General features: G+C 38.4%; 5 protein-coding genes across 5 annotated transcripts; all 5 read right to left on the reverse strand.

Moving 5' to 3' along the window:
- Nucleotides 1–4,729: 4,729 nt before the first annotated feature.
- EAF01_008728 (uncharacterized protein) lies at nt 4,730–6,119 on the reverse strand (the record flags this gene model as incomplete). Its single annotated transcript, XM_038916984.1, has 3 exons — nt 4,730–4,891; nt 4,940–5,662; nt 5,712–6,119. 3 exons carry the CDS (start codon nt 6,117–6,119, stop codon nt 4,730–4,732), a joined length of 1,293 nt encoding a protein of 430 aa, XP_038767378.1.
- A 3,824-nt stretch (nt 6,120–9,943) lies between these two features.
- Nucleotides 9,944–10,714, reverse strand: EAF01_008729 (uncharacterized protein; the record flags this gene model as incomplete). The annotated part of the gene is made up of 1 exon (XM_038916985.1): nt 9,944–10,714. The coding sequence occupies one exon, from the start codon at nt 10,712–10,714 to the stop codon at nt 9,944–9,946; it is 771 nt and encodes a 256-aa protein (XP_038767379.1).
- A 3,351-nt stretch (nt 10,715–14,065) lies between these two features.
- On the reverse strand, nt 14,066–16,067 carry EAF01_008730 (uncharacterized protein; the record flags this gene model as incomplete). Its single annotated transcript, XM_038916986.1, has 2 exons — nt 14,066–15,847; nt 15,901–16,067. 2 exons carry the CDS (start codon nt 16,065–16,067, stop codon nt 14,581–14,583), a joined length of 1,434 nt encoding a protein of 477 aa, XP_038767380.1. The 3' UTR covers nt 14,066–14,580.
- Nucleotides 16,068–20,645: 4,578 nt separating this feature from the next.
- On the reverse strand, nt 20,646–22,600 carry EAF01_008731 (uncharacterized protein; the record flags this gene model as incomplete). Its single annotated transcript, XM_038916987.1, has 3 exons — nt 20,646–21,298; nt 21,427–21,576; nt 21,727–22,600. The coding sequence occupies 3 exons, from the start codon at nt 22,598–22,600 to the stop codon at nt 20,646–20,648; spliced, it is 1,677 nt and encodes a 558-aa protein (XP_038767381.1).
- Nucleotides 22,601–23,576: 976 nt separating this feature from the next.
- On the reverse strand, nt 23,577–25,543 carry EAF01_008732 (uncharacterized protein; the record flags this gene model as incomplete). Its single annotated transcript, XM_038916988.1, has 5 exons — nt 23,577–24,131; nt 24,199–24,342; nt 24,399–24,758; nt 24,937–25,030; nt 25,158–25,543. 5 exons carry the CDS (start codon nt 25,541–25,543, stop codon nt 23,577–23,579), a joined length of 1,539 nt encoding a protein of 512 aa, XP_038767382.1.
- Nucleotides 25,544–26,717: the final 1,174 nt, after the last annotated feature.

Consider the following 26,717-nt stretch of genomic DNA (forward strand, 5'->3'; position numbering starts at 1 on the left):
TTTATCTTCATATTTATCTTCATATTTATCTTCATATTTATCTTCATATTTATCTTCATATTTATCCCTTATCATTTACTCTGTCATTTACTCTGTCATTTACTCTGCCATTTATCTTACCATCTAATTCAGCATCTAGTCGCCATCTATTCGCCATATATCTTACCATTTATTCGACATCTATTTCACCATTTATCTCGTCATTTGTCTCGCCATTTCTCTCAACATCTACTTCTTACCAAATATCCCACCATCTATTCGCCATTTATCCCACCATCTACTCGTCATATATTCCACTATCTACTTCCCATCTATCCCTAACCATCTATTTCACCATATATCCCTTACGATCTATCCCTTATCATTTATTCAATATCTATCTTACCATCTCTTAGCTATTTATCTCACTATCTAGTTGCTATCTCTTCGCCATCTAATTCAATATCTAGTCGCCATCTATCTTACTATTTATTCGATATCTATCTCACCATCTATCTCGCCATCTACTCTCTATACCTTCGCCATATATTCACTATCTATTCGCCACATATTTACTATCTATTCGCCATTTATCTCATCATCTTATCCCACCATACATTCGCCATATATTCACTATCTATTCGCTCTCGGTCCCATCATTTACTCATCATATATCCTACTATTTATTTGTCATTTATTAAACCATCTCCCCCTACCATTTATCCTCTCATTTATCTCCTGCTATTTATCACCATCTATTTCACCATTTATTCTCTCATTCATCTCTCATTTATCTTCTCATTTATCTTCTCATTTATCTTCTCATTATATCCTTCTATCTACTTTACTATTTATCATCATTATTTGCCATCTGTTCCATCATCTATCCTCTTCTATTTACTTCCCATCATCTCCCACCATCTCTCACTATCTCTCATTGTTTCTTACTATTTATCCCACCATTTATCCTACCATTTATCCTATCATTTCTCTCATCATCTCTCTAACCATCCCTCACCATCTCCTACCATCTCTCTCACCATCTAATCTCACCATCTGTTTTGCCATTTATTTACTATTTATGTTATTTATTTCACTATTTATTTCATCATTTATCCTATTATTTACCTTTTATTATTTATCTCATTATATCTCACTATCTCTCACATCTCAAATTATCTCTCACATCTTCAATCATCTCTCATATCTCCAACCATCTCTCACATCATCTATCTCACCATCTATTTACTATTTATCTTACTATTTATACTATCTATTTCACTATCTAATTCACTATCTATCTCACTATTTATCCCATCATTTACCTTCTATTATTTATTTCACTATATCTCATCATCTCTCACATCTCCTATCATCTCTCTCACCATCTATCTCACCATTTATCTCACCATCTGTTTGCCATTTGTCTCACTATTTATATTATTTATTTCAATATCTATTTCACTATCTATTTCACTATTTATTCCACTATTTAGCTTCTACTATTTATCTCATTATATCTTACCATCTCTCACATCTCCAACCATCTCTCACATCTCCCACCATCTCTCACATCTCCTACCATCTCTCACATCTCCCACCATCTCTCACATCTCCAACCATCTCCCACCATCTCTCACCACATACCCAGCGGATACCTCCCCAGTCGAGATCCTCCTACACACCTGGAGAAATAGGGAGAAGCGGCAAGCGTCTTAAAGCCCTACGAACGGAAACCTCTCCCAGTAGAGATCCTCTTGTACAACTAGAGAAACGGGGAGAAGCGGCAAGCACCTTAAAGCCCCTCAACAATTGTGTGGTTTGTGTTTTTTTTCTTCTTCATTCGAGGATGATCTCTTGTGGATGGAATGTGGAGATATTTGGATATCAGGCTTGAACCCTATGGAATAAGGGAGATGGGATGATGTATGATAAGCTTAACATAATAAAAGTGTCATGAATCATTTGGAAATACATTTAATTTTTACTTGGTACGTGGCGATCATGATCGTGATGATGTGAGAAATAAATGACGTTACAGTTGATCATGATATCCAGCGCTGCCTCCTTAGCTTAGAGTTCAAGTGAATTCATAAAGACTCGTTGCTAGCAGAGACACTGATAAACACCTGGGCATCCATAGACAACACTCAAGTAGAGTGAATAATATGCAAATACAAGGTGAAGAGTGAGACTCTCGGAACGAAAAACTATGATATTACGCATACATATCCAGACCTCCATCTTCCATATTTATCAATCAATCTCAGAGAAAGCACCCCCTATTCCTATTCTCGTATATCAAATAACAGCATTTTCCCCCTCCGATCGCCTTCTCGCAAACAATGAGATTCCAAACTCCCCGCTACAGATATCACCAACTTGCAAGAAGCATTGAATATCAAACAGTGGAGCTAAGATCAGGGAAGGGTTAATATAATCCCCGCAAGACCAAATACGGGGTTCACTGCATCATCTCGTTCACCAAGGGTAGCTGAAGGACCGAAGTTCTCAGCTTGGCTATGACCCGTGGGCTCTCCCTTCATGACTTCTTCGACTTTAAACGCTGGGATATTCTCCTCGTGTGCTCCTATGCTATTGACAGGAGCACCGGATTTGATTGCAGGCGCGTCGTCGTGGATATCCATCATTTTTTTGCGGTCAGGTGTGCTGGGATTCGATGATAAGTAACTGTTGGCATGTATTCCCACTTCTCTCCTTGAAAAATATTCAGACAATGAAAGACAAAAAAAGGTAACCAACCGTAATAGGATGACATCCTACGACCTCCAAAATCGCCAGTCTTAGAAAAATTGCAACAGAGTTAGGGCGCATATTGAAAATTGTGAGTTGTAGTTAATCTGTCAAATTTTCCTATGAGTGAATGTGGTTGACGATGTGAATACATAACATCAAGACCATATCCCTTCCACAGATACAAACAGTGTGTGCAATAAATAGTATACTACAGTAAGACAGTGGCACGGATAAACCTATTAATGGAACAAAGAGCGGATATAAAATAAGAATATGTTTCTAATAATATCAAACCTAAAAGTAATGTTAAATACCTTGGATGATGTACGGAGGTTTCAATACCACATGTATCAATATTTCAGAGAGATATTCAATAATCATCAGCATCAATATCTGTATATTGATCGTAGGAATACTGTTGCCTATACTGGATAGCAATCTCGAAGTGACAGTATATGAATCGAAATCATCAACTACCCGTGATCCCAATATCACATTACGTTATATCTACTCTATATCATTACGATAAAAACCAGTGATCATTAAACTCCAAAGTTCTTATCCTTCTCGTCGATCTATCTCTTCTTCCCTATGTGAAAAAGGCATAGCTGGACCCAGCACTTTTGGTGCTAAGCAGTGTTTCAGCATATGCAGACTTTCAAAAGATAATTTACATTAACATGGTAATCCGCCAACTTCAACATCCTTTGTAAAGGCAAGGAGTAATAAGAGACGTTGTAAATTGATCATGCGATGAATTCATGTCTCAAAATTCAATGACGAGGTGGGAAACTTGACATTGACATTTCGAATGACGGACGGTACAGATATGTCCATCTTTGATTCATTTAGATTGCCCAACGAGGACCCGTAGATCATCTAACTTATCTATGAAACATATTATTGAAGAGTTCAACAAGTAGACTAGAAATGATCTACAGATAGCCAATCGAAAATCTATATTTTCTAAATGAAGATATAAATTATTTGTACTCTAGTTTTTTTTAGTTCTTGAGCCTATCATTGTAGGTAATATAAGCTTCGACGTTGTAGAATTATATTAATCTTTATATCGAACATAAAATCACTTGTATACAACAAATCACTTCAAAGGCCTTGCAAGCAGTCTATCAAACACATAGGATCTCCAATCACCCGCAGGTGCAGATCATTTCTGCGCACCTAGACCAAATTCCTTCAACATTTCCTGATACAGGCGGTCTGAATGAATGTACAACAGAAAATAGTATTACACGTCCCTCCTATCTGAGTCCTACTAGTGCTACATATATATATATCTTCATGATACGACGAATTGATGGTCGAAACAAATTTATTTTAACCAAAAACTTATCGTCCACACTTGAAATCTTATAAATTTATGACTTTCAAGAAGGCGGGTAAAAAACCATGGCCAGCAAAGAAGAAAAAAGGTATGCAAAAAACCGAAGAACAAGCATCCCAATTAGAAAGTCTAGTGAAAATCAAAGATCACTACTTTCTGGAGTATGAAACTTCACACATTCGATGCGAATATGACGGACAATTTAATGGACTTGAAGTTATGTGTTCCTTACATTGTTTGGTTGGTATCCTTATTTCATGACTGAGCCCTTTTTGATACTATACCAGGATGGCATTTGAAAAAAAACCCCCTCTTCAGAAAATTAGAGGCATAGCAATTTACTAGAACAGCAAGGCTGTCCATCGACACTTTTGAGGCCAATAGTGATGTGTCATGTTGACCACCTATATCATCCCAGATAATTGCATTGACTAAATTCGATGACGTATGCAATGTGCAGGCGATTGAACTCTGGTTCTAGTAAGACCATACGGAGAAGATCCTGATACAACCTGGATCTGAATCGGAACACCTCAAATTCATACTTCTCGAATGAGAACGGAACCGTAGCTGGTATGCAAAAAGAGGTGAGATATGGGGTACGTATCAGGAGGTCGGGTATGAATGAAGTCCAGTACGTTCGACATCTCAACTATACTTTGAGAAAGCGAGTGAGGCATTGGTACCACCAAAGCCAAAGCTATTAGATACTGAAACCTTGACTTCCTTTTCTTGTGCTGAAAAGGGGACATAATTACAGTTCATGTTCTCGTCTGGATTATGTAGATTGAGTGTGGGTGGTAGTATGTCCTATTAAATAGTCAGTAATTAGAAATCACATGTGATGTCGTATTGTACCTCTTTCACAGCCAAAATTGAAAAAATAGCTTCCACTGCACCAGCAGCACCTAGCAAATGTCCAATAGCACCCTTGGTACTACTGACTGAAATTTGACTCGCGGTATCAAGCCCTTCCTCACCAAGCATCAATCTTGTAATCGCAGCATTTTCAGCAGCATCACCCAAAGGCGTACTTGTAGCATGAGCATTAATGTAACCGACTTCCCGAGGTGATATTCCTGCATTCTTGAGAGCTCTTTTCATCGCTAGAAATGCACCTGCTCCATCTTCTTTCGGAGCAGTAATATGATGTGCATCACCACTACAACCATATCCACGTATTTCGGCATATATTTCAGCTCCGCGAGCTTTAGCATGTTCCAATTCCTCTAAAACAACAACTCCAGCACCCTCTGCAATAACAAACCCACATCTATCTCGATCGAAAGGACGGGATGATGATTCCGGATTGTCATTATATTTTCGAGCAAGTGAACGAGCTTTAGCAAAGCCGGCGAAAGCTAATGGATGTATGCAAGACTCAGAACCACCAGCTATCATCACATCTGCATCTCCAAAAGCGATAAATCGAGATGCATCGCCAATTGCATGTGCGCCAGTTGTGCAAGCGGTCGTAACTGCATGATTCGGACCTTCAAATCCATATTTCATTGATATATGACCTGCCGCGAGATTTATGAGGAGTTTTGGTACGAAGAAAGGGGATACTGATTTGTAGCCCTATAAAAATCTCAATTAATATTTTCATTACATAAAGAAGATGAATTACCATTCTAGAATAATTGTTGCTAGCAGTATAAAGCTCATCCAATCCTCCAATACCGCTACCAAGGCAAACACCAGTAGATTCTTTATCCTCTTGTTTTTGTGGTTTCCATCCTGCGTCCTGAAGTGCCATTTCAGTAGCTGCTATTGCATACTGTGTAAATTTGGCCATTCGTGAATCTTCTCCTTTCTCTAACCAATCTGAAGCTCGCCATGAATCTTTCGCATCGTTTCCAGATGGCACAAGACCAGCTATTGTGCTAGGAAGACTTTCTCGCTGTGAGGTTTCGAAATAATTCGTGGGCAGCGAAACTATACCGCAGTTTCCTGCAAGAAGACGACTCCATGTTGGTCGGATTCCTACACCTAATGGTGTTATGGCTCCAAGGCCTGTTACTACAACGCGTCGCATGATTGAATGAAGCATTATGGTGATATCGCGGCGATTGATTAAATTGAATGAAAGCCGACGCGGCCGCATTGATTAGTAAGCAGTCAATATCCAGACGACAGCTCTATCTCTCCACGTCGTCTCTTCATTGCCAAAGTATTCGTGCCAGATTCCTCGACAGTGTAATGCTTCAATTACTTGTACATGAGCCAATCTACATTCCAATTCATAATTTCACCATCTCCTCTACTTGTCCATGATTTGGAACGCCCCCCAGCAGAATAATCCCCTCTGCCATATCGTATTTACTACCGAGGCCGATTTGGTCGATATGGCCAAAACTCTAAAAATAGATTTCTGCCTAATGAAAAAGTGTATTTAGTATTCAGGAATGTGTGAATAAAAATCGATATTACTTGTCATTATATTACTTTTATAAGTCAATACTCTTTCTTTCTTTTAAACTTTATAAATACTAATATATTAATTCTTTATAAATATTAAACTTTCTTTAATTTTTTCTTATTCATTTTATATAATTTCATTTATATAATTATAATAATTCAATCTTAAATTTTATTAACTTAATATAAAGAATTAATTTATAAATAATATAATAAATAATATAATATTTATAATATTTACAATATTAAATAATCTTTTTTTTTAAATTCAATATTTAAATTGAAATTAGAATTATTAATAAATACTTTAATATTTAAAAATTCAATTAAAAGTTCAAAATTAATTATAATAATTTTATATTTAAAAATAAAATAATTATATATGATTTTATTCTATTATTTAATATAAAGAAATAAAAGAGCTTTTAAATCAATAATTATAATATATTTAAAAAATATATTAGAAATATATACTTATTATTTAAATTTTATAAAAAGTCTTTATTCAAAGAAAAATTATAACTAAAATTAATGTTAATTTAAATATTCTACAAAATAATATAAAAGTAAATTATATTTACGAATATAATAAAAGATTATTATATATTTAATTTTTAAATAAAAAGAAGTTTATTTTAATACGTAAATATTTATTTGTTAAAATTATAAAATATATTTGATATTAATACTTTTATATTATTTAAAAATAGATTATTTAATATACTTTAAATTATAAACTCTAAAAACCATTATATAAATATATAAAATAATTTAATTTATTCATAGAAAATATTAAATTTTATAATCAAATAATATTACCTTAGTTAAATAAACTTAGTTTTTATTAAAATCGAAGATTTATAGATAGGGATTACTAGATATATATTTCTAATTTATATATATATTAAAATATATTCTTTAATATATATAGAATATAAAAGAAAAATAAAGTTCTTATTATACTATATAAAAGCTATTTATATATATCTAGATATTCTAATACATTAATATTAGTATATTATCTCTAATTTATTATAAATATATATAAGTATTCTATTAATAAATATTTAAAATCAATTATGTATTAATATTTAATATAATACTTTAAAAATAATATAATATTAAGGTTTTTTAAAGTAAATAAAGAAATAAATTTGTTTTTTATAATTAAAGCTTTTTTTATTCTATTTTTTATAAAGTTATTAAAAATAGAAAAGAAATTAAAAATTATTAGAAATTTAAAAAGAATATTAGAAATTAATATATCAAGAAAATATATTAAGAATTAACAATAAAAGCTTTTTTAAACACTTATTATTATATTAATGAAAAATATATTTCCTTATTTCTTATTTTATTTTATAAAAATAATTGAAAAACTTTCTTGATTTATTATATCTAATCTAATTTTTTATTAAAAATTCTATATAATTAATTACTAATATTATTTAAAATTATTTTGAAAAATTATTAAAGAATAAATAATTTTATAAAAATAAATATTAAAATTAGATTATAATTCTTATTATTATATTATTAAGATTTTTATATTATATTAATATTAAATCTTATATTAAATCTTTTTTCAAAAAACTTTAGATAATTTATATATATAAAATAATATTTTAGTTAATAAAATATTAATAAATATTATATATAAAAATTAATATATTGATTTTTATTAACTTTTAATAATTCAAAGAATATAGACTTTAATAAATTATATAAATATTTTGAATTTAATATATTAAAGATTAATAAAATTAAATGTTATTTTATTATATTGATTATATAATTTAATATTATTAATTTTCTTTAAATTAAATAAAATATTTTTGATTAAAAAGTAAATTGATTCAATTATTTGTTTATATTAAATATATTTATTTATTATAAGATTAAATATATTAAGATAATTTTATAAGCTTTATATAATCGATAAAAAGTAAGCTTTATTATTCAAATAACTTTTATAATTTAATAATATTATTATAGCTATTATATTATTAGAAAAATTAAAGATATATTATATATAGTTTTTATAATGATATGCGATGAGATCGCGTTCTGTATGGTACAAATATTTTTTCCAAGTTTTCTATGGCCACACCATACAAATTTTAGAATTTTTTTTTGCTTCAGGCAGAAATCTATTTTTGGGGTTTTGGCCATATCGACCAAATCGGCCTCGGTATTTACCCATTCATTATGGTAAGTCCTTATCACCAAGTTTCCAGTCAGTTTCTTATTCTTATCCCCAAGACTTAGTCTCATTCTTCAACACCTATTGACTTCATTCAACCGTATTTTCACAAACCAGGTATCAGATCCCATTCGCAAGCATTTGTAGCTTGAATGTGTCACATCTAATACAATAGCATATGCAAATGAGTGCAAGATATTTATTGATGACTTCGTTTGGCATTCTGTTACTTCTATTTTCTTGCTGACCCATCATGTATGCCATCTTTCAAGTGGAAGAGGTAGATTCAGAATAATGAGCACGACGAAATATCACAAGTGTTTACACCTCAGTTATTCTGAGAAGGTAAAGGCTAGAATCATGTATTGCGAGTATTCTCATCATAATTTCTACCTCTTTCTTCGGAACTCCTCAATTGCTTCTTTCAGTTATGGATCCATGGAACTGTTCGATATTGAGGCGCGAGTGGTGCTTTCCAGTATCATAAAGTAGGGATTGCCATCCGTAGTTATTTGGCGATTTCCCAATTGCACAATCCTCTAAATGCATGGAGTAAAACCGATGAAACTTCTACGCGGTGGTAATAAGGATTGCAAGGCGGCGTTGTTTCATCTAAAAAAACAAAGGTGTATGCATAGAAATCACACTCTTATCGTAACAATATCTGTTCCCATCTATCCGAACTACGTATAGAATCAAGCGTGTCTATCATAATCAATCATCACAAAATGAATACACCTGATCAAGAAACTATGCCTATCACGACCCTAGATTCCCTACTCAAGAAATATAATCATATAAACTAAGCCATTCACGATAACTAATCGAAATACATTACTCCCGCGAAGGGATCACATGAGAAATCACATAATCATTTTCAGAATTCGGCATGAAAGTGAGGTTATTCACATGTCTTCACACACATCTACTGTCATATCACGATTCATCAAGTATATCATTATCAAAGACAGCAGTGTTGGCAATTTTTTTTATTTTGGTTCATACGAGCGCCATTCGGCCAAGCGAGTAGGAAAACCCCATCTTGATGGGGAAACCTAAACGACTCGTCTATATGAAGAAATCAAAAACATGCAAGGATACAAATTCGAAATCTATGAAGATACAAGAATAATTAGAAATGAACAAACAAATGGAAATACATAGGGTTAGATACAAAGAACATATCGAAAGAAAAGTAATCAAAAAATCAGAAAAATCAAAACTAATCAAGAACACGATCACAAGGATCTGCTGGTATCTGCGGCTTGCTGGGCAGCTGGATTCTTCAGTGCTTCGTCATATCGACGAATAACTTCTATGAACCATTGCTCGTCGTCTAGTCCGAGAGCTGTGGCTTGCTGGGAAGCATCTAATAATGCTAGTTTTTCGTGATGTTGAAGAGGACATTCTATAAACCATTGCTCTTCGGTAGGATCGCGCTCTGCGGCTTGCTGGGCAGCTTCATTCTCTAGGATTTCGTCATATCGACGAATAGCTTCTATGAACCATTGCTCGTCGTCTAGTCCGAGAGCTGTGGCTTGCTGGGCACCTTCTAACAATGCTAGTGCTTCGTTAGGTTGAAGACCAGCTTCTCTAAACCATTCCTCGTTGATTATATCTATGGATCGTTGAGTAGGTCTGGGTTGTTGAGTAGGTCTGGGTTGTTGAGAAGCTCTGGGTTGTTGAGAAGCTCTGGGTTGTTGAGTAGGTCTGGGTTGTTGAGTAGCTCTGGGTTGTTGAGTAGCTCTGGGTTGTTGAAAAGCTCTGGGTTGTTCAAAAGCTCTGGGTTGTTGAAAAGCTCTGGGTTGTTCAAAAGCTCTGGGTTGTTGAAAAGCTCTGGATTGTTGAAAGGCTCTGGGTTGTTCAAAAGCTCTGGGTTGTTGGGCGGCCGGGTTCCTTGGGGATGGTGGAGGGGGTGCAATGACGAGAAGACGAAGGTGAGCGTCAAGTTGGTCTAAGATACTTGCTTCTAGAGCGGTGAGTTGGATGTTGTTAGAGTTGGAAGACATTGTGATGTTTGTTGGATGTTGTTTTTGTTGTTGTTGTGTGTTGTTGGTAATAGGCGTTTGGTTGTACGAATGGAAGTCTGACTGTGTCTGGAGAAAATTTGAAAGAGGTTTCTGCAGGGGAATTTCAAGCCTTTTATGTGATTCACAACGAACTAATTCACTAGCTTCTCAATCTAAGACGTGAAAAATCTTCTCTTCAGATGATCAAGATAATTACTAGTACCTCGAAAATTCTGCTGGTGCACTGCTGTAGATGGGAGATATGCATGTAATAAAGATACTCTTCCTAAATTCTAAGTTCTTGACAGTTCACCACCGCATTTTCAATTTTTCGTTCTCACTGCAGCTCTTTTCCGAATCTAGTCTTAAGATCTCGAAGTGAATTTTTGGTTCTTAATCTCACAAGTTCGTTGTTCCAAATCAATTTAATAGTGAAAATTTTCTCAACGCTTGGAAAAGACTGAATAGGTCCAAGTTGCCAATTCCTCTATTCTCATGGCAGTCTAAACGCTGGTCTATTGGATGAGCATCCCGGTTTTTTCTCTCAGCAAATGTTGCAGTCTAATTTCTGGGCTATTAAACGGACATTCCGGTTTATTTTCTCAATAAATAGTAAACGTGTTCATAATGAGCGCAGCCAAGTTTGTTTCAATTTCGAGCCATTAGACCACTGTGCATGTACTACTCAACATCAATATCTTGCTCATCGTGGCCTCTTTGTATCGCACTAACTATATCTGGGTGATTTAACGAAGTCTCGTCTACAGATTCTTGGTTCTCGGTTTTAAAGCACCTACTCGATAATATTGCTGGTTCGGCAAATTCAGGAGATGGTATCACTCGGTAGTCTGGCATTATGTAACTTGTGAGTATGTGTTTGTTCTCTATTCTACATTTCGATAACAATAGTAACATCGTATTCTGATCTAATTACACAGCCTCAGCTCTATAGCATTCTATTTCTAAGATTTGGTCTGCACTATCGAATATACCTCAAACTCTTGAATACCAAGAGATACATCAAAATTCTCATCCTTATTGAGGCCTAACAAACTCCGGGAAAACTTTTCTATATACACTCATGTAATCATCTACTAACGCATCATTTGTCAACACAACTCGGAGGCCAGCACATCATTTCCTAGTAGATCATCCCAAAATTGGCATCGTTGACCCCGACTCTGGGCTCCAAACTCCGGTGTTTCAATCCTTATTCCCCATCACTCCACCTACCCACTACCCACCCAGGTATCATTATTAACACTACCCATTCAACCCTCACCCCACCCCCCTGACCCCAAAACATCTAGCATGTACTACTCCCACTACCTCAGACACTAAACTAATCCGCGAGGTAAACTCTCGAAACCTCTCGAAAATTCTGAAACCTAATCAGGAGTCCCTCGCTAAGAATTCTCGTTTCGAGAAATTAGTAATCTTGGGTCTATGAAGAGTATTGTTTATTTTAGCTTGAGATTGAGATTGCGAGATGAAATCTTTGATGGAGATTTAGGATCACGATACGTAAGATTTTACTTATGGAGATTTGTATGGATCAAGAATTCGAAAATCCGTACAGATTCCGTGCCGGGTCTGGAGATCACGAGGGGGGGAATTTTTTTTTTAAGACTTGATGTAGATTAGATTAGTTTAGACTGTGAATTTGTGAATGAAGACACATAAAATCTAATTTCTAAAATCTAAAAATCCGAGTTATATAGACAGATAGACTCAAATTGCTATCGCTATCTAAACTCAAAACTGTACACCCGAATATCTAATCCCAGATATCGAGATTCTATCAATGCCAAGTGACACATATCGATAATTTAAGCTTTCTGAATAAATCTCTTCTCAAAGCTTGGGGTTTTTTAAGATCGTAGATGATCGAATCGTCTATATCCGTTAACTCCTGATGCCAGGTATTCGATTTCTGGAGTATATGCTCCGGATAGGAGTTGGATGGAATCTTCCAAGTAGAGAGATATGCCAAGAACCGCTCACCAGCTCTCTAGTAAATGATCAACAAGAAAGAAGATAACTCATCTTTCAACACACATAGTATCTCACCCCCACAATCCTCTCACCCCGCACCCCGTATCCTCAAATCTTAGATCTCCACTTCAAATTCTGAGATCGTTCAGAACCACCTATCTTTTCCTGTTCTTTAACCCCAGATTCCCAAGAATACTGGTTCCGGAGTATATTTTTCGGATACTGGTTGGATAGAATGTATTTAGGGGGTATGCCAAGAATTCCTTCTTAGCTGTCCAGTGTATGATCATGAGGATGAGATAAGTTATGACTCGAATCACACAGCATGGTATTTCACTTGTCATGATCTTGCGTGAGAGAAAAAGTGCATGCGAATCCAGACCGGCACTTACACATACAAAACACACGAGCACACGGACACTCCTTCCCTTTCAAGTTTCTTCCCTACTTTTTGATCTATCTTATCTCATCTCATCTCATCTCTAACTTCTTGCCCAGACCTTTCCAATTCTCGCAACAAATCCCCCTCAAAATCAGACATTACAATTTAAAATCCAGACGCCTCATTCCCAATCCTTACCCCTCTTTATAATAACGCACTCTCTACCTCTATCTTTCAGATTCATTTTCTTATCCACTACATCATCATGATAATCATCACCTAAGCTACAAAAATTGAGATATTAATTCTCACCAAGAAGATTTATTCCCCGCCTGCTCTCTTATGTTTATCTTCGTACCTGCTCCTCCTTGATGATTTTTCGGCCTGGCTTAGATTCGTATAGGGGAAAGGAGTTGATATTTATGCTCATGCTTATGTTGATTCCAAAAACTCAATTCGATTCAATAAATACTTTTCACTCTTCGCTCTTCACCCCTCGCATCTGTTTCGCGTCCCGACATTCAAAATCCAACATAAAGAATCTAGATATGTACTCCCCGCTTCACTCCCTAATCACTCTCCCTCCTCGGACCACGAAGGAACCACAAATCACAATTCTCAATTCTAAAACCTTTCCTTCACTTCTGGATGAGTGAGTTAGGTGATGAAATACTTAAACTTACTCTCATACTATATCCTATACATCTTACACATCCCATGCCCATTTTTTCCTCCCCAATCATCCGCAGTATACAATTATATCTATATCCACATCTCCTTACATCATACCAAATACCAAATACCATTCCTAGCATTTACAATATAATAACCTCATATATATACTCTATCCGAGAAGAAACTAAAATGAAGAGGGAGAGGGAAAAAAGAAAAAAAAAACCCAGAAAGAACGAGATATATCAAATCATATTTAGTTACACAATTCAAGAGTATAGATAAGTCCAGAGAATATCATCTGATGTAATCTGATTTCGATTCTCCATGATGGTTTTGCATACTAGTAAGTATAAGATCCATACTACTCTATCAAATCCTTCCCCGTCTCAGTCTCTCGCTATACATGCTACTCCATCCCATTTTATCCTATCCATCTTCCATTCCGCACACCACAATTGAAAGAGAAACACCAGGTTTCATCTTTCTTTTCTTTTCCGTGCCTATGCTTTCTGTTGCATCCCAGCCCTATGCATCCTATTCCGTTTCAATCCATCCCATCCCATCTCAGCCCATCATATCGTGTAGTGTTGTGTAGTGTATTGTAGTGTGGTGAGGTGTAGTGTGATATCATCCTTTCCACCCATGCCAAACCCATCCGAACCCTAAGTGTTTGTTGAAGAAGTGAAAAAAACGTAAAAAGGTAAAAAAGTCAAGAAGATAAATGCCCAAAGGCGAGATGATAAAATGATTCATCATCATCAAAAGAAGTGGAAAAAAAAAAAAGGAAAACCCCTGATGAAAAAGCCCCCAAAATCTACAAAACATGTCTCTTAAGTCCATGCATATGAGCATGTCTCATTCCTCTCTTCTCCGCTCCCACTCCCAAACTTCTCTTACGTTCAGAATTGACAGCAAAAATATCGATAATATCACTCTCACCCACTGTACACTTAGTTCCTGAAGCTAAGCCACCAACACTCGACCAGGTACCCGATGAACATTGTTGGAAAGTTGTTCCGTCGATGCAATTCCATGTGCCGGGGGTAGCACATTCGGTTCCGGGGGTGTGAGTGGTGTTATTGGAGGAGGAGGAAGATGCGGAGGGGTAGGTGATGGCGATGGAGCTGGTGGGGGAACTGGAGGCGGTGGTGATGGTTGCGGGGAGAGAGGGAGTGGGGATTGAGGTTGTGAGTGCGGAGGTGGAGTTCGAGGAGGCGATTGTTGGAATTGAGGAGGCGGAGGTGACTACAGAGGAGGTAGTGGCTGCAACGATGGATGAAGACGAAAAAGAGGATGAAACGGCTGTTGGGACAGAAACGGCGGAAGTAACTGTTGCGACGACGGAAGAAGACGAAGATGAAGTACCTGCTTGAGCAAATATACCACCGACAGAAACATATGTTGGAACTGCGTAAGCAGAGGTAGGAACAGACAAGATAGAAGTAGCTTCGGAGAGCACAGAGCTAACCACCGAACTTGCAGCCGAAACCACAGAGCTGACTGCGCTGGAACCAGCAGAAGCAGCTCCACCAGTTAATGAACCAATGGTAGCGCTATCACATGAAGAAGTTCCGGAAAACCATCCTGTGAGACGATTGGCGATATCAGTTGCGTAACAATGAGTTGCTACTCCATCTCCAAGATTTCCAGATGAAACGATTGACCCAGAATTGTATATTCTAGCTGCCTTGTAATATTTGGAAACATCGCTGGAACCACTCTCCTTAAGACATTGAGCGAGTCCATCACCAGATGAAGTACCAGCTGTTCCATCGGTGATCATTTGAACCATTTCACTCTTTGGACAAGGATTTTGAACAGAAGAGCCGCTATTGCAAGAGCCAGATCCCTCGTGAGATTGCATAAGTCCCGGATTAGAGATGGAGTAAACGGTTGTTGGAGCTCGAACACATCCATTTGATTCTTGCATAACGATAGCGAGAATGAAACGAGAATCAATACCAGTAGTCTCGGCAACTTCAGAGATGGCGGATTTAAGATCGGAGATCTCATCATCGGAATTATTTTCTACACCGAATTGAGTACATGAAGCTTTCAAAACACTCTTTTGGTTATCGAACCTGAGGGTTTGTTAGTAGGTTGGACATATAAGGGATGATTGATATAAACATACATAGTATCGTAGCTTGAAATCCAATCACTCTCAGTTGGCCATCCAACTGAAGTAGCTCCATCACCAGAATAAACAGTGTAAGAATTCACAGTACGTTGTTCAATGGGAGCTCCCATAGAAAGAGTGAAAAGGCCGCCAGCGACCAAGAATAAAGGAAGGGTAAACATATTGAAATTTGATTTCTGAATTTGATTTCTGAATTTGATGGGTGAGATTGAATTCGACTTTGTTTCAAAACTTGAATATGAATATGGATCTAATGATGAAGATCGATGTGTAGTATGTGAAGAATCAAGATGAATGATTGTAGGCAAGAACAAGAATGAAGGAATGACTCGTCGAGAGTGTTTTGCGTCAAGCAAATGGACCTTAAGAGAATGAAAGGTTTGATGTGATGGAGAAGTAGATGCGATGATTAAAAAACCATACCGGAGGGGAAGTTATCAACATCTTATATCTCATATCGCCAGAACTCGGTCCATCAAGCCATAAGAGCTTAGGAGCAATTCAGGTACGAGATTCATGGGACGTTAGTTTGTGCATGGATAGGATCCAATTAGGAATGCGGTGGATCCCCTGAGTTGCGAAGCTTTTTATCGTAGGCCTTCTTTGGTGGACCAGTAAGGCAGATCACATTCCTTGCTGATGGTCAGTAGCTGCATGTGTGTATACGGATTAGGTTCCACAAAATAAAGTACATGGTCTACCAATCGGGCCAGCTTCTTTGAGGCGTTAAGATATTCGATTGTATGGATGGATAATTCTCCGGATATGGGTTTTAGATGCTAACATCGAAAGAGTATTTTAATTTGGAGGGAAGAGAAGAAGTATGTGTGATAATTATGATATGAGGCTAGCAGTTAACGATTAACTCAAGATTAAATCATGCGACGACAGATATTCGCAACAAGAACGACAAAAAACCAAAGAATATTAAATCCAAAAAGGGGGAAGAAAACAAAAATCCCCCCCAATCAGCTGAATGCCGCCTTGAAGCTTTTTGTGGGTATCACTGAGCCACAAACGTGAGCTGCTTGTTCAACCATGGATTTTTCATGCAACACTGGAGAGAGATAGAAACCAGTCTGTGTGTATCGTATTCCTTTGCCCCTCCATCTCCATCTTGGACTGAAAAGGGAATCGGGAATCTTGGAAAAAATGTAACTATTTTTATTGTTCCCAAGGAAAACAAAGCGAAGCAAAACAAAGCAGAGTAAAATAAACAATTATTCAATTAATCAATGAAAAATGACGATTTGCGAAAACTTAGAGGCAGGAATTTTAGGTATAACAGATGATATATGAAATGACTAGTAATATCGTAATTGTACTGTACGAATAAATATAACCGCTTTTATTATATACGCAACGGTATGTGTACACGATACAAGACAGAGTACGAATAGTATCAGAAGGATTCAAACCCCAATTTGCCAATGGCGTTCCATAGATTATCATCCGAGCCAAAGATATCTACCTACCTAGGTATGTACGGAACATGTAATCCCTCAAAGCTCCCCTCTTCCCTCTTCTATCATCCCATTCGCACGGAGTCAATCTCTCCATCAACTTTCTCACCCCAGCACGAGCATAGGAGACCCCGAAAGGATTTTATCTTCCTTAACTCTATTCGTTGAAGAGAGAAACAAAAAATCATCATCCCTCATCCGAACCCCATCTTGCATTTCTGTGTTTCATGTATCAAAGCCATACTTTTGCCGATAATGCATAATCTAATGATGATTGGTCGATGCATCTGGGATCTTTTCCTTTTCCCCTTATTCAGGTACCATGCGGTTAGAAGTGGATTGACCATTCATGTGAGGTATTTGATGTATATGGGGAAGTGGTCGTATTATTTAGACTGGGCTGAAAAAGAATCCATGGTTTTTTTCTGGTCTCGTCCATCTCGTTTCTGGGTCTCTTCTCTATCTTCACTGATAGACAACTAGGTATCTACCATACGCGTAGTAAAAAAACAAGCGCCAAAGGTCTCGGCGGCTGCACATATCAGGCATACGTATGTACTGTTTCTATCTACCTATCTGCGCAGTAAACAATCTATCAGCATGAAAAATGCAAAGTCAGTTATGAGTTAGCCGGGATCGCTTGGCGATATTCCGCGTTTATTTCTGACTTGACCTAGCAGCGTAGGGAAGTTCTAAAAGCAGGTACCGATGTATACAACACGACTAGGTAGACTACAGTAGTCTAGCCTCGCTTCTAGGTCATCTATCATTCATTACCTACCTATTGCATCTATCCCTCTGCTTGGTATCTTTTTGTCACCTGCAGACTGCAGTGGCGTAAATAGAGTGGAGTGAGTGGTGCATACGAACAAAGCGGAAGTCACACCCTGTCGGCGTTAGTCATGTTTCTTTTGAATGTATGGATTTATGATTTGACTGGGCTATGGATAAACCAATGATAGGTAGGGGAAAACTATGGTGGTATCTGAAAGACCCATCAATAAAAGGTAGAAGAAAGAGCTGAAGAGTAATACAGAAAATTCAGTTTAGTAATATGAATTATCATACGATTCTTGTCTTTACTCCATTCCGTACGATAGACACTTCTTCTCGATTCTGAGAAAACTCACGATACGATGAAAGTAAGACATTAATATAAGGCAAGGTTGGGTACACTGTGGCAATGATTGTGGCAATGCAATAACAGTAGCCACAGAGCTCAGCCACTCTTGAAAAAGACTGTAGGTAAATGCAGGTGTCACGAGGTCACTCACGTGGACTCCACTTACTGTCAATTACTCAGGAAATCATCTATGGATGGATCAATTCACCTCCCTCATTCATCAAAACCCCCCCAAAGTATTGAATATTTCTATCCCATTCCAGTTCATTGCCATTCAATATATTCATCCTATCATAACATATCACACCATGCTGTGATCAAAGGATTCTTCCCCTTCAATATTCTCAGGAATCCAATATTCTATCCAATATGATCAAAATATGTCGGCCAGTCTACTCTGTCCATCCATCCATCCATCCATCCATCAATCACCATACCTTACCTTACCTCAATCCCCCATCTGCAGTGCAGTGTAGTGTATGCAGGACATGACTTCTGCATCTTTTCATCAGGCGTAAATTGCTAAATAAATATACTCAGTCGCACGAGTGGATTCCAAGAGTCAAAATTCCCAATTCTTCTCCATTTATCTCTGCGCTGTTTTGAGGTATTTTCTCTAGGTGGAATTATTTCTTGATGTACTCGGTCATTTTTTCTTTCTCTCATTGTATTTCTATGCATGCAAAGGTTGTGGAACGATAAGCATAGCTAGGCATCATTTATATTAAGATTTCAACGGGTTGATATAATATATCTGCCTGTCGTAGGATTCGATGGATCTTCGAGGTAGATCTAGATGGGTCTAGAATTAAGACCTGAATTCAAGTGATTATTTCGTGGGATTTTCGGAGAATTCTGGAATACAGACGTGGGAATTGGTGTTGTGTTCATTATGAGGATGATTGTGGTTTCACAGGAAAATTCTTTGGGGGTGATGACTTCTATGTTATTATGACTCGTCGGTGTATTCAATAGTCCGACATCGAGGGTTATGTAGGCCGGAATGGATGGATGGATGAATGTGTTGTGGTATATCAATTCTTTCACTTCACAGGAAGGAAAATATAAGGCTACACGGTATGAGATTCAGGACTTCGGGAAGCTTCTGATTTTTCCGGGATGCAATCATCATGTCACTCGCTGACGATGTGATGATATTTTCTCTTCACTTAAGTATAGCCACTCGGTACCCTTCAATCTCTTAATATCATCGTCGACCGTAAGTTTCTTTCTACATTTTCATATTCCTATCATGTCACCGATAACGAAGGATCGGATGATACTCTGCTCGCTCCTCTACATTTATCTACCGGTTTCACATTGGAGAATACCTATCTATGTTTATCAAACCCCGCATTCGGTATCATAATGCCGGGTTACATCCGTATATTTCCTCCTTCCTCCTATCTCTTCCTTCCGAAATCCGCAATGGAAAAGGTTCATGTCATCCTTTGATATCCCTTTCTGCAAGTGTATGTTGTGCTGTGTTGTATTGTATCACACCATATCGTGTCAAGAAATAGACATATAATCATGAGATAAAATCCCTACACCACGAGTACCTTCTAACTCGAGTACAACACACAATCCCAAATTAAACCCTCTGACGCAAAGTACAATATGAAATTCAACATCTGAAGAGGTCACCCGTATCTCTGTCTCTGTCTCTGTTGTCTCTGTTGTCTCTGTTGTCTCTGTTGTCTCTGTTGTCTCTGTCTTTGTCTCTGTCCTGTCTGTAGGATTCAGAAGTCTCAAAAAGTTCCATCTATAAATCTATCTAAATCTATATATCATCTATCATTTTTCAAATCAACAAATTCAAATACAATACCATAGACGAAATGGAATGAAAGTACTAGTATCTTTGTTCTATTCTTTTCTTTTCTATCTTAATACTCTCTTCTATTTTCTACAAATATCTCTGGGAAATTGGAGTTCGGAGGATGAGTCCCCAGAAATATGATCAGATTAAATATTGAACACTACACATTAAATATCAGACCACCAACATATTCCCACTCCATTTTATCTCCTCATAAAAACGCTCAACCGCAACTCCAACTCCCCCTCTTTTGATTCGTCTCCCTAATCCCCACTACACATTAACTATCAAACCACCACTAAATCCCCTTCTCTTCACATCCTCACTTCCTTTAATTTCCACAACTCCAACTCCCTCCCTTCTGACTCGTCTCCCTAATCCCCACTCCACTAGCCCAAACCCCCATTCCACAAAGCACCGCTGCCACACCCACCAACAACCCACTAGCCAGCAATCCTCCCCATATTCCCCATCTCCCCCATTTTCCTCCTCTACCCCCATTCCTCCACTGCAACCACAACCCCATCACCCCCGGCAACCCGTACGTAAACCAGCTCGCAAACAAACTACTCACCAACCCCAACAACTCATTAAACCCCGGCACACTCTCCCCAATCACCCAAGCCAACACCCACACTCCCCCCGTAATCCCCAACCAGGCGAGTAATCCCCTCTTGGTCCTCGTTTCCGCATGCGTCGTCCCGGCGAAAATGCGCAGGAAGATGTACTTGGATGCTACATGACCAAAAATCACCCCTGCGATCACGATGGTAGGAATGGCGATTCCGAATGCGATTTTGGACAGAAGAGGACCGGCGGAGAGGAGTGCCGGAGAGGAAACAGAGGATCCGGTGTAGATGTAGGTGAGGATGGAGGAGAGGAGGTATAGGGCTATTTCGATGGTTTGCAGGGTGGCGAGGGACTTTGGGAAGTCCGAGGGGGTGCGTAGCTCCGAGATGAAGGTGAAGAAGGCGATGTGCCCGGCTGGAGAGGGTGTTAGTTGGGGTTTGGGGGCTAAGGGTTTGGGGGGAGGGGGAGGGGGACGAGAAGGATGAATGGGTAATCATGTATTTATGTATGTATTTATGGGAGGGAGGGGAATATATACATACCATAAGCGAATACAATATTCGTTACACTTAAAAAGGCTTCGCGAAGAGAAAGATCTTTTTGAGGCCATAAGGAGTAAGTTTTCTTGGCGGGTGCTCGCACGCCGACGGATATCATGGTGACGATGACTGCGGTTCCGATACTTGCGAATGCTATTTATTGATATTGGTTAATTTCTTTCTTATTTTTATTTCCATTCCCTATTCTCTTCTTTCTCTCCGAAATTCATGTTTGATACTCATTCGATATTTATTTGGTATCTACATAAGACACCACAAAAAGAAACTAAAAAAAATACTCACAAACAATACTCAACCAACTCAACCCCCTACACGTCCTCGGCAAATCCAGAATCCAAAAAATCCCCATCCCCACCACTCCCCACACAATATTGCATACCTTCCCACCCGTCAACGTATCCAAACAAATAATCCACGTAAGTATATGACTGGCCATTAGAAACAGCAAAAACAGTATTTGCGCCATCCCCGCAATTTCTCTTCCCACATTTGGAATTCCAAATGGTGTGAGGAGGATGGAACATGCATCTGCCCAGGAGATAATTGTTGGATAGGCGGTGCGGAAACGATGGATGAGCAGGCCAGAATACCAGGCTAGGATTCCCATGAGGATGATGAGGATCATACCGGGAATGAGACCGATGGTTGAGAGAACGGAAGGGAGAGCGAGGATACCGAGAGAGATGGTTTCGGCGATCATGATGAAGGCGCAGTGGAGCCAGGTCATGGAGCGGAAATGGATGGGTTGGGGTGGAGAGGAGGTGTGGGTTGTGGTTTCGTTTTTGGGCGAGGGGGATTCGGGGTCGTGGGGGTTAGGATGGGGGGAGGGAGTCTTGGTCAGGGTGTAGAAGGTGGAGCGGGAGTGGTGGTTGGAGTTGTGGTGGGTAGATTCGGAAGAGGAGAAGTCTTCGGAGAAGCGGGAGGATTGTTGAGGGAAGGAAAAGCGATGAGGGGGGTGGAGGTAGAGAGGAATGGTTTCGGTGGATGTGGTGCGGTTTTGGGGGGTGGAGTGGGGATTGAGAGATGAGTTTCGGGGGGTGGAGACATTTTGGATGGATTCTGACATCTCAGGTGCGGTGATGAAGAGTTGTTCGGAGATGTTTGTCTGCTCAAAGTCGGGGACTTGGAGATGAGGGGAGCCGGAGGGTTGAGCCATTGTGTTGATGTGTCTCTTGATAGATGTGAATGGATTTATGGATATGTTTAAAGATGGATTGGTTGATGAATCTCAATTAGATATTAAAAATTAAGTATTATTTATATCATGAGTTTCCAGCCTCAGATTGGATTTCAAAGACAATTCTGACTGATACTTCAAGAATAGAAAGAGAACGAGAAATCTATTCCAAACATCTAGGGGGGGGTCGAACTCTTATGGGAGTGAGATATTTTAGCGTGAAGAAACCATGACAAAGGTAAACCGGCAATTGAATGACAAGATGAAGACACCTTGCTTATTGAATGATAGGTAATGCGGGGGGTGTATCGGTACAGATTTCCCAAGATCTATCAGTCTGGCACTTGCGTGAGCCAATTCGGCACTTGACGGTCGTTAGTAGTATTTTTTGAAGCTATTTCGCATGGTCTCAACTTAAATTTCCACTTGTCCAATTAGAATATCAGTATTGATTATCTAGACTAGTAATGAAATGCAAATACTCCCCACTTAGGAGAGATGCGGTACATAGATCTCCATCGTTGCGTCATAGTGCGTTTTGACAGAAGAGGTAGATAGGCTTTGACATAGTATTGTGGAAGGGACGAGGTGAGCTAGTACAACGCTTTTGGTTAGCAAGTATGAGTTTTAGGCAGGTGTATCCGTAGTGTATTCGTAGTGTAAACTCCATTTTGGTCGCCAAAGACTTCGAGCTGTTCGATCGTCTAAATACTAGAGAATTGATATGATAGTCAATTGATAGTCAATTTATCATTGTTATTCATGATTCTGCTCGCCATTTGTTTACCCTTTTTAAGAAATAAAACAACAATTGATACAAACAGTAGTGTCCTATTAATACACTATCCTCAGAAGTTATAAGACATCGGCTTGAGATAATTGATAGTGTTGCAACTCCAACTTCTCGACAACGAAATTTCGGGTTCAATCATTAATTAGAGGTTCCCCCATAAGGTCAAGCTGCCAGAACGCTCCTTCCCCCATCATTAGTGAGCCTAGCTCTCACCTTTATCTTGACATAATCTGTTCCTAACTTTCTCAATGCTTGTCCGTCATTCTCATCATCTCTTTCGATGACCTTCTCCTCTTTCTTCTCTGATACATTATTGCTACTCTCGTCGTTGATCAATGTAGTCGTATCAACAGATTCATCACCAGTTGGTAAGCTGATCCTATCACAATCCTTATAGATCATTGCTTCTGGTGCGAACAATAATGCTTCACCCACTCGTAATGCTACAATTTCCTTGAATACATCTCTTCTCATCGACTCATCATCTTGAGAATTGGATCCTGAATTATGCAGTGCGGCAACATGAGAACGGAGACATTTGAGCCATTCAGGACTAGAAAAGCGATGAACAATAGTTATGGAGCATAAATCAATCAGTGCGGGAGAAATTGTTGGCTCTTGTGTTGAAATAAAAATTCGTGTACCTAAATGACGTTGGAGACGAATTGTGGATAATAAGTTACCGGTCAAGGCATCTCCTGTACTGTTCGACATATACTAAAAGATACACAACTTTGTCAGTCGCAGAATTCTTCAAGCGCAGTTCTTTCGGGAAATTTCATACTTTGTGAGCCTCATCAAGGGCAACAACTTTCCCTATGTTGGATTTCTCTTCTAGAAATAATGAGAGACACATATTGAACAGAGATGATGCAGCTTCAACGGTCACACAAGGACATGAAAGATCAACGATAGTAAGTTCTCCGGCCTACGGTGTGTTAGTTTTGAAATTGATGCACGCAAAACTTCAGAGGAAGATGTAACCTTTATGCTCCAATCTGTTCCTTTACCTCTTTTCAGAGGAGCAGAAGACTTAGCGCTCCTCTGTTCAATTGGCATAAAACTTTCTAGTGTATCCAATCGTTGTATGAGCGGTCCTTCCTGGCCAGTCGTCAACCGAAGATCCTCAAGTTGCTTCTTGAATTCTCCGTAATGAAAAGGCTTTCCGTTAATCTGGTGAGCAATCCGCAGAACCCGCAAGATTCTGGTGATAGTGTGGAGATAGAGCGGCAATTCCTCTGATGTTTTGACCGCCATTAGGCTCAACATTCTTTGCGTTGTAAGATCCGTTTCGTCAATGCAGAGTTCATGAATTTTAACACCCTTAATACCACTATACGTGCGCTGTGGCCAGAGTTTGTGTGTCAGTATTGGTTATTGGAATGAATGTTAATGATTTGTCGAAGTAATCAAGGTCTATAACAGCTTCTCGACACTTAAGTCATTCAAGTGCGTGATTTTGACTGAAAAGCAGAAATAAGATGAGATCTAATAGAAGAAAGAGACCAAAGTTTGAACTCACTCGTATAGTTCTGAAATTTGTCGGAGGACATAGAACTCGAACTTTGATATCTGAGTTGCTTGCAAGGTAAGCAGCCTCGCAAGGGGTTCCTTTTCTGCAACACCAAGAAGTAAGATTTCAGCCGCCAAGAAAGCAAAATAAAGAACATCGGAAGATATAAAAAAGTGAAGAAGCATCCGAAAACATTGATCATCTCGTATGAAAGAATAAATTGAGCTTACACATCGCCAATAAATGCATCATAGTGAAACAATAAAGCCGATAGAGGTTTCTTCACCTTACTAACGGATGATTTCGCGAGGCAATTCTCCAGAAGGCATGACAGAGTATGGGATTTCCCACTTCCTTGAGAGCCACAAATAAATGTACTGAAAGGTGCAGCTATATTATAGAAGAGTCGTGGATCCTTCCGATTTTCACTATTGGCAAGAATGCTGGAATGTCCGGCTATCAATCCAAACTGCTTGATTTGATCTCGAAGCGAAGCCGTGAAGATCGGCGTTATATACTGTTGATTGTCTCGATCACGGCTAGTTGGATCATCCTTGAGTAGTTTCAGATGAGTTGCATATTCTTCTGCTTCGATTGTTTCCTGGTTACTGACCATTTTGACTTGATTTTCTTGCGGATTGAACCAAGTAGATTTGGGAATCAAGAAACTCTTAATCTCGGACTTCCAGATGTATTTATAAGAGGTTGATCCAAAGATCGAATGAGAAGATCCCAGAAAATTCCTGATTGTCAAAAGACGCGATGTGGAGATAATCTTGTAGATGGTATGCTTTGGGAAAGAAATAAAATGAAAGTCAATAATCGAACCGAATATTTCCACGAAATTAGAGGCAAAGAATAGATCATACACGTCCCGTGTGGAGGTAGTATTCCGTTCCCGACTCTTTATTAAAACAAAATGCAAGGGAAACATCTGTCATAATCCAGATTGTACGGAACACAATAAGGTGTATTCCAGTCTTCCAGGTTCTATTCTTTTCAGCGCACTGGCTCTGCAAGTAGCCGTTGCTCTCCATGGTATCATCGAAAGGTTTGCTCCCTCGAAAGAAAACAAAACATGGAAGAAGAAATGACCATAGTTGATCGGAAACAAATTCGAAGTAACCTCACAAACAAAAAAGTCATGTGCAACACCAAACAAATCTCAGAATTCCTGGTCACAAACTTGATAGTCGATCAGACAGAGGAGCCAGGGCAACTCGGACGTACTCCTACTGTTTGTATACATAATCTGTGTAGCGCACGAGGAAGCATTCGCATTTCCACGCCTGTGATTTTCATGGCAGCTATGCTTCGTTGGTAGATATACACAGATATATATACCTAGACCTGATTGTAGATATTGTGGACTTGCTCTTGCTTATGCTGTGATCTCTTGTGAGTGTCGACAAACCAATTGATCTCTTCGATATCTCTCAAGAACAAAAGGAATCAAGGTATAAAAAAAGGTGTTTCTTTTATTAAACAAACAGATTGATCGACCCAAAAAGCTCAGGTATCCATATCCATCCAATGCATAGGTAACCCCAAGGTTTCCACGTGTGTGGCTTGTTTGAAGTGAGGCGTACCAGCCACCCTCTCTCCCACCTCAAGCTCCCCCACCGACATGGCCATCAAATATTCCAATATATAGGGAGTTTAAGCTGCTAACAGAAAACATTGAGTAAATCTTGAAGAAATGATGATTTAGATTGAGATGAATAGAATCTTTGACACTTTAATTGAAATATGCAGCACAGAAGATGTTGTGATTGACCTTTTGACTATTT

This window comes from Botrytis porri (genome assembly GCF_014898465.1).
Source record: "Botrytis porri strain MUCL 3234 chromosome Unknown BPOR_012, whole genome shotgun sequence".
NCBI lineage: Eukaryota > Fungi > Ascomycota > Leotiomycetes > Helotiales > Sclerotiniaceae > Botrytis > Botrytis porri.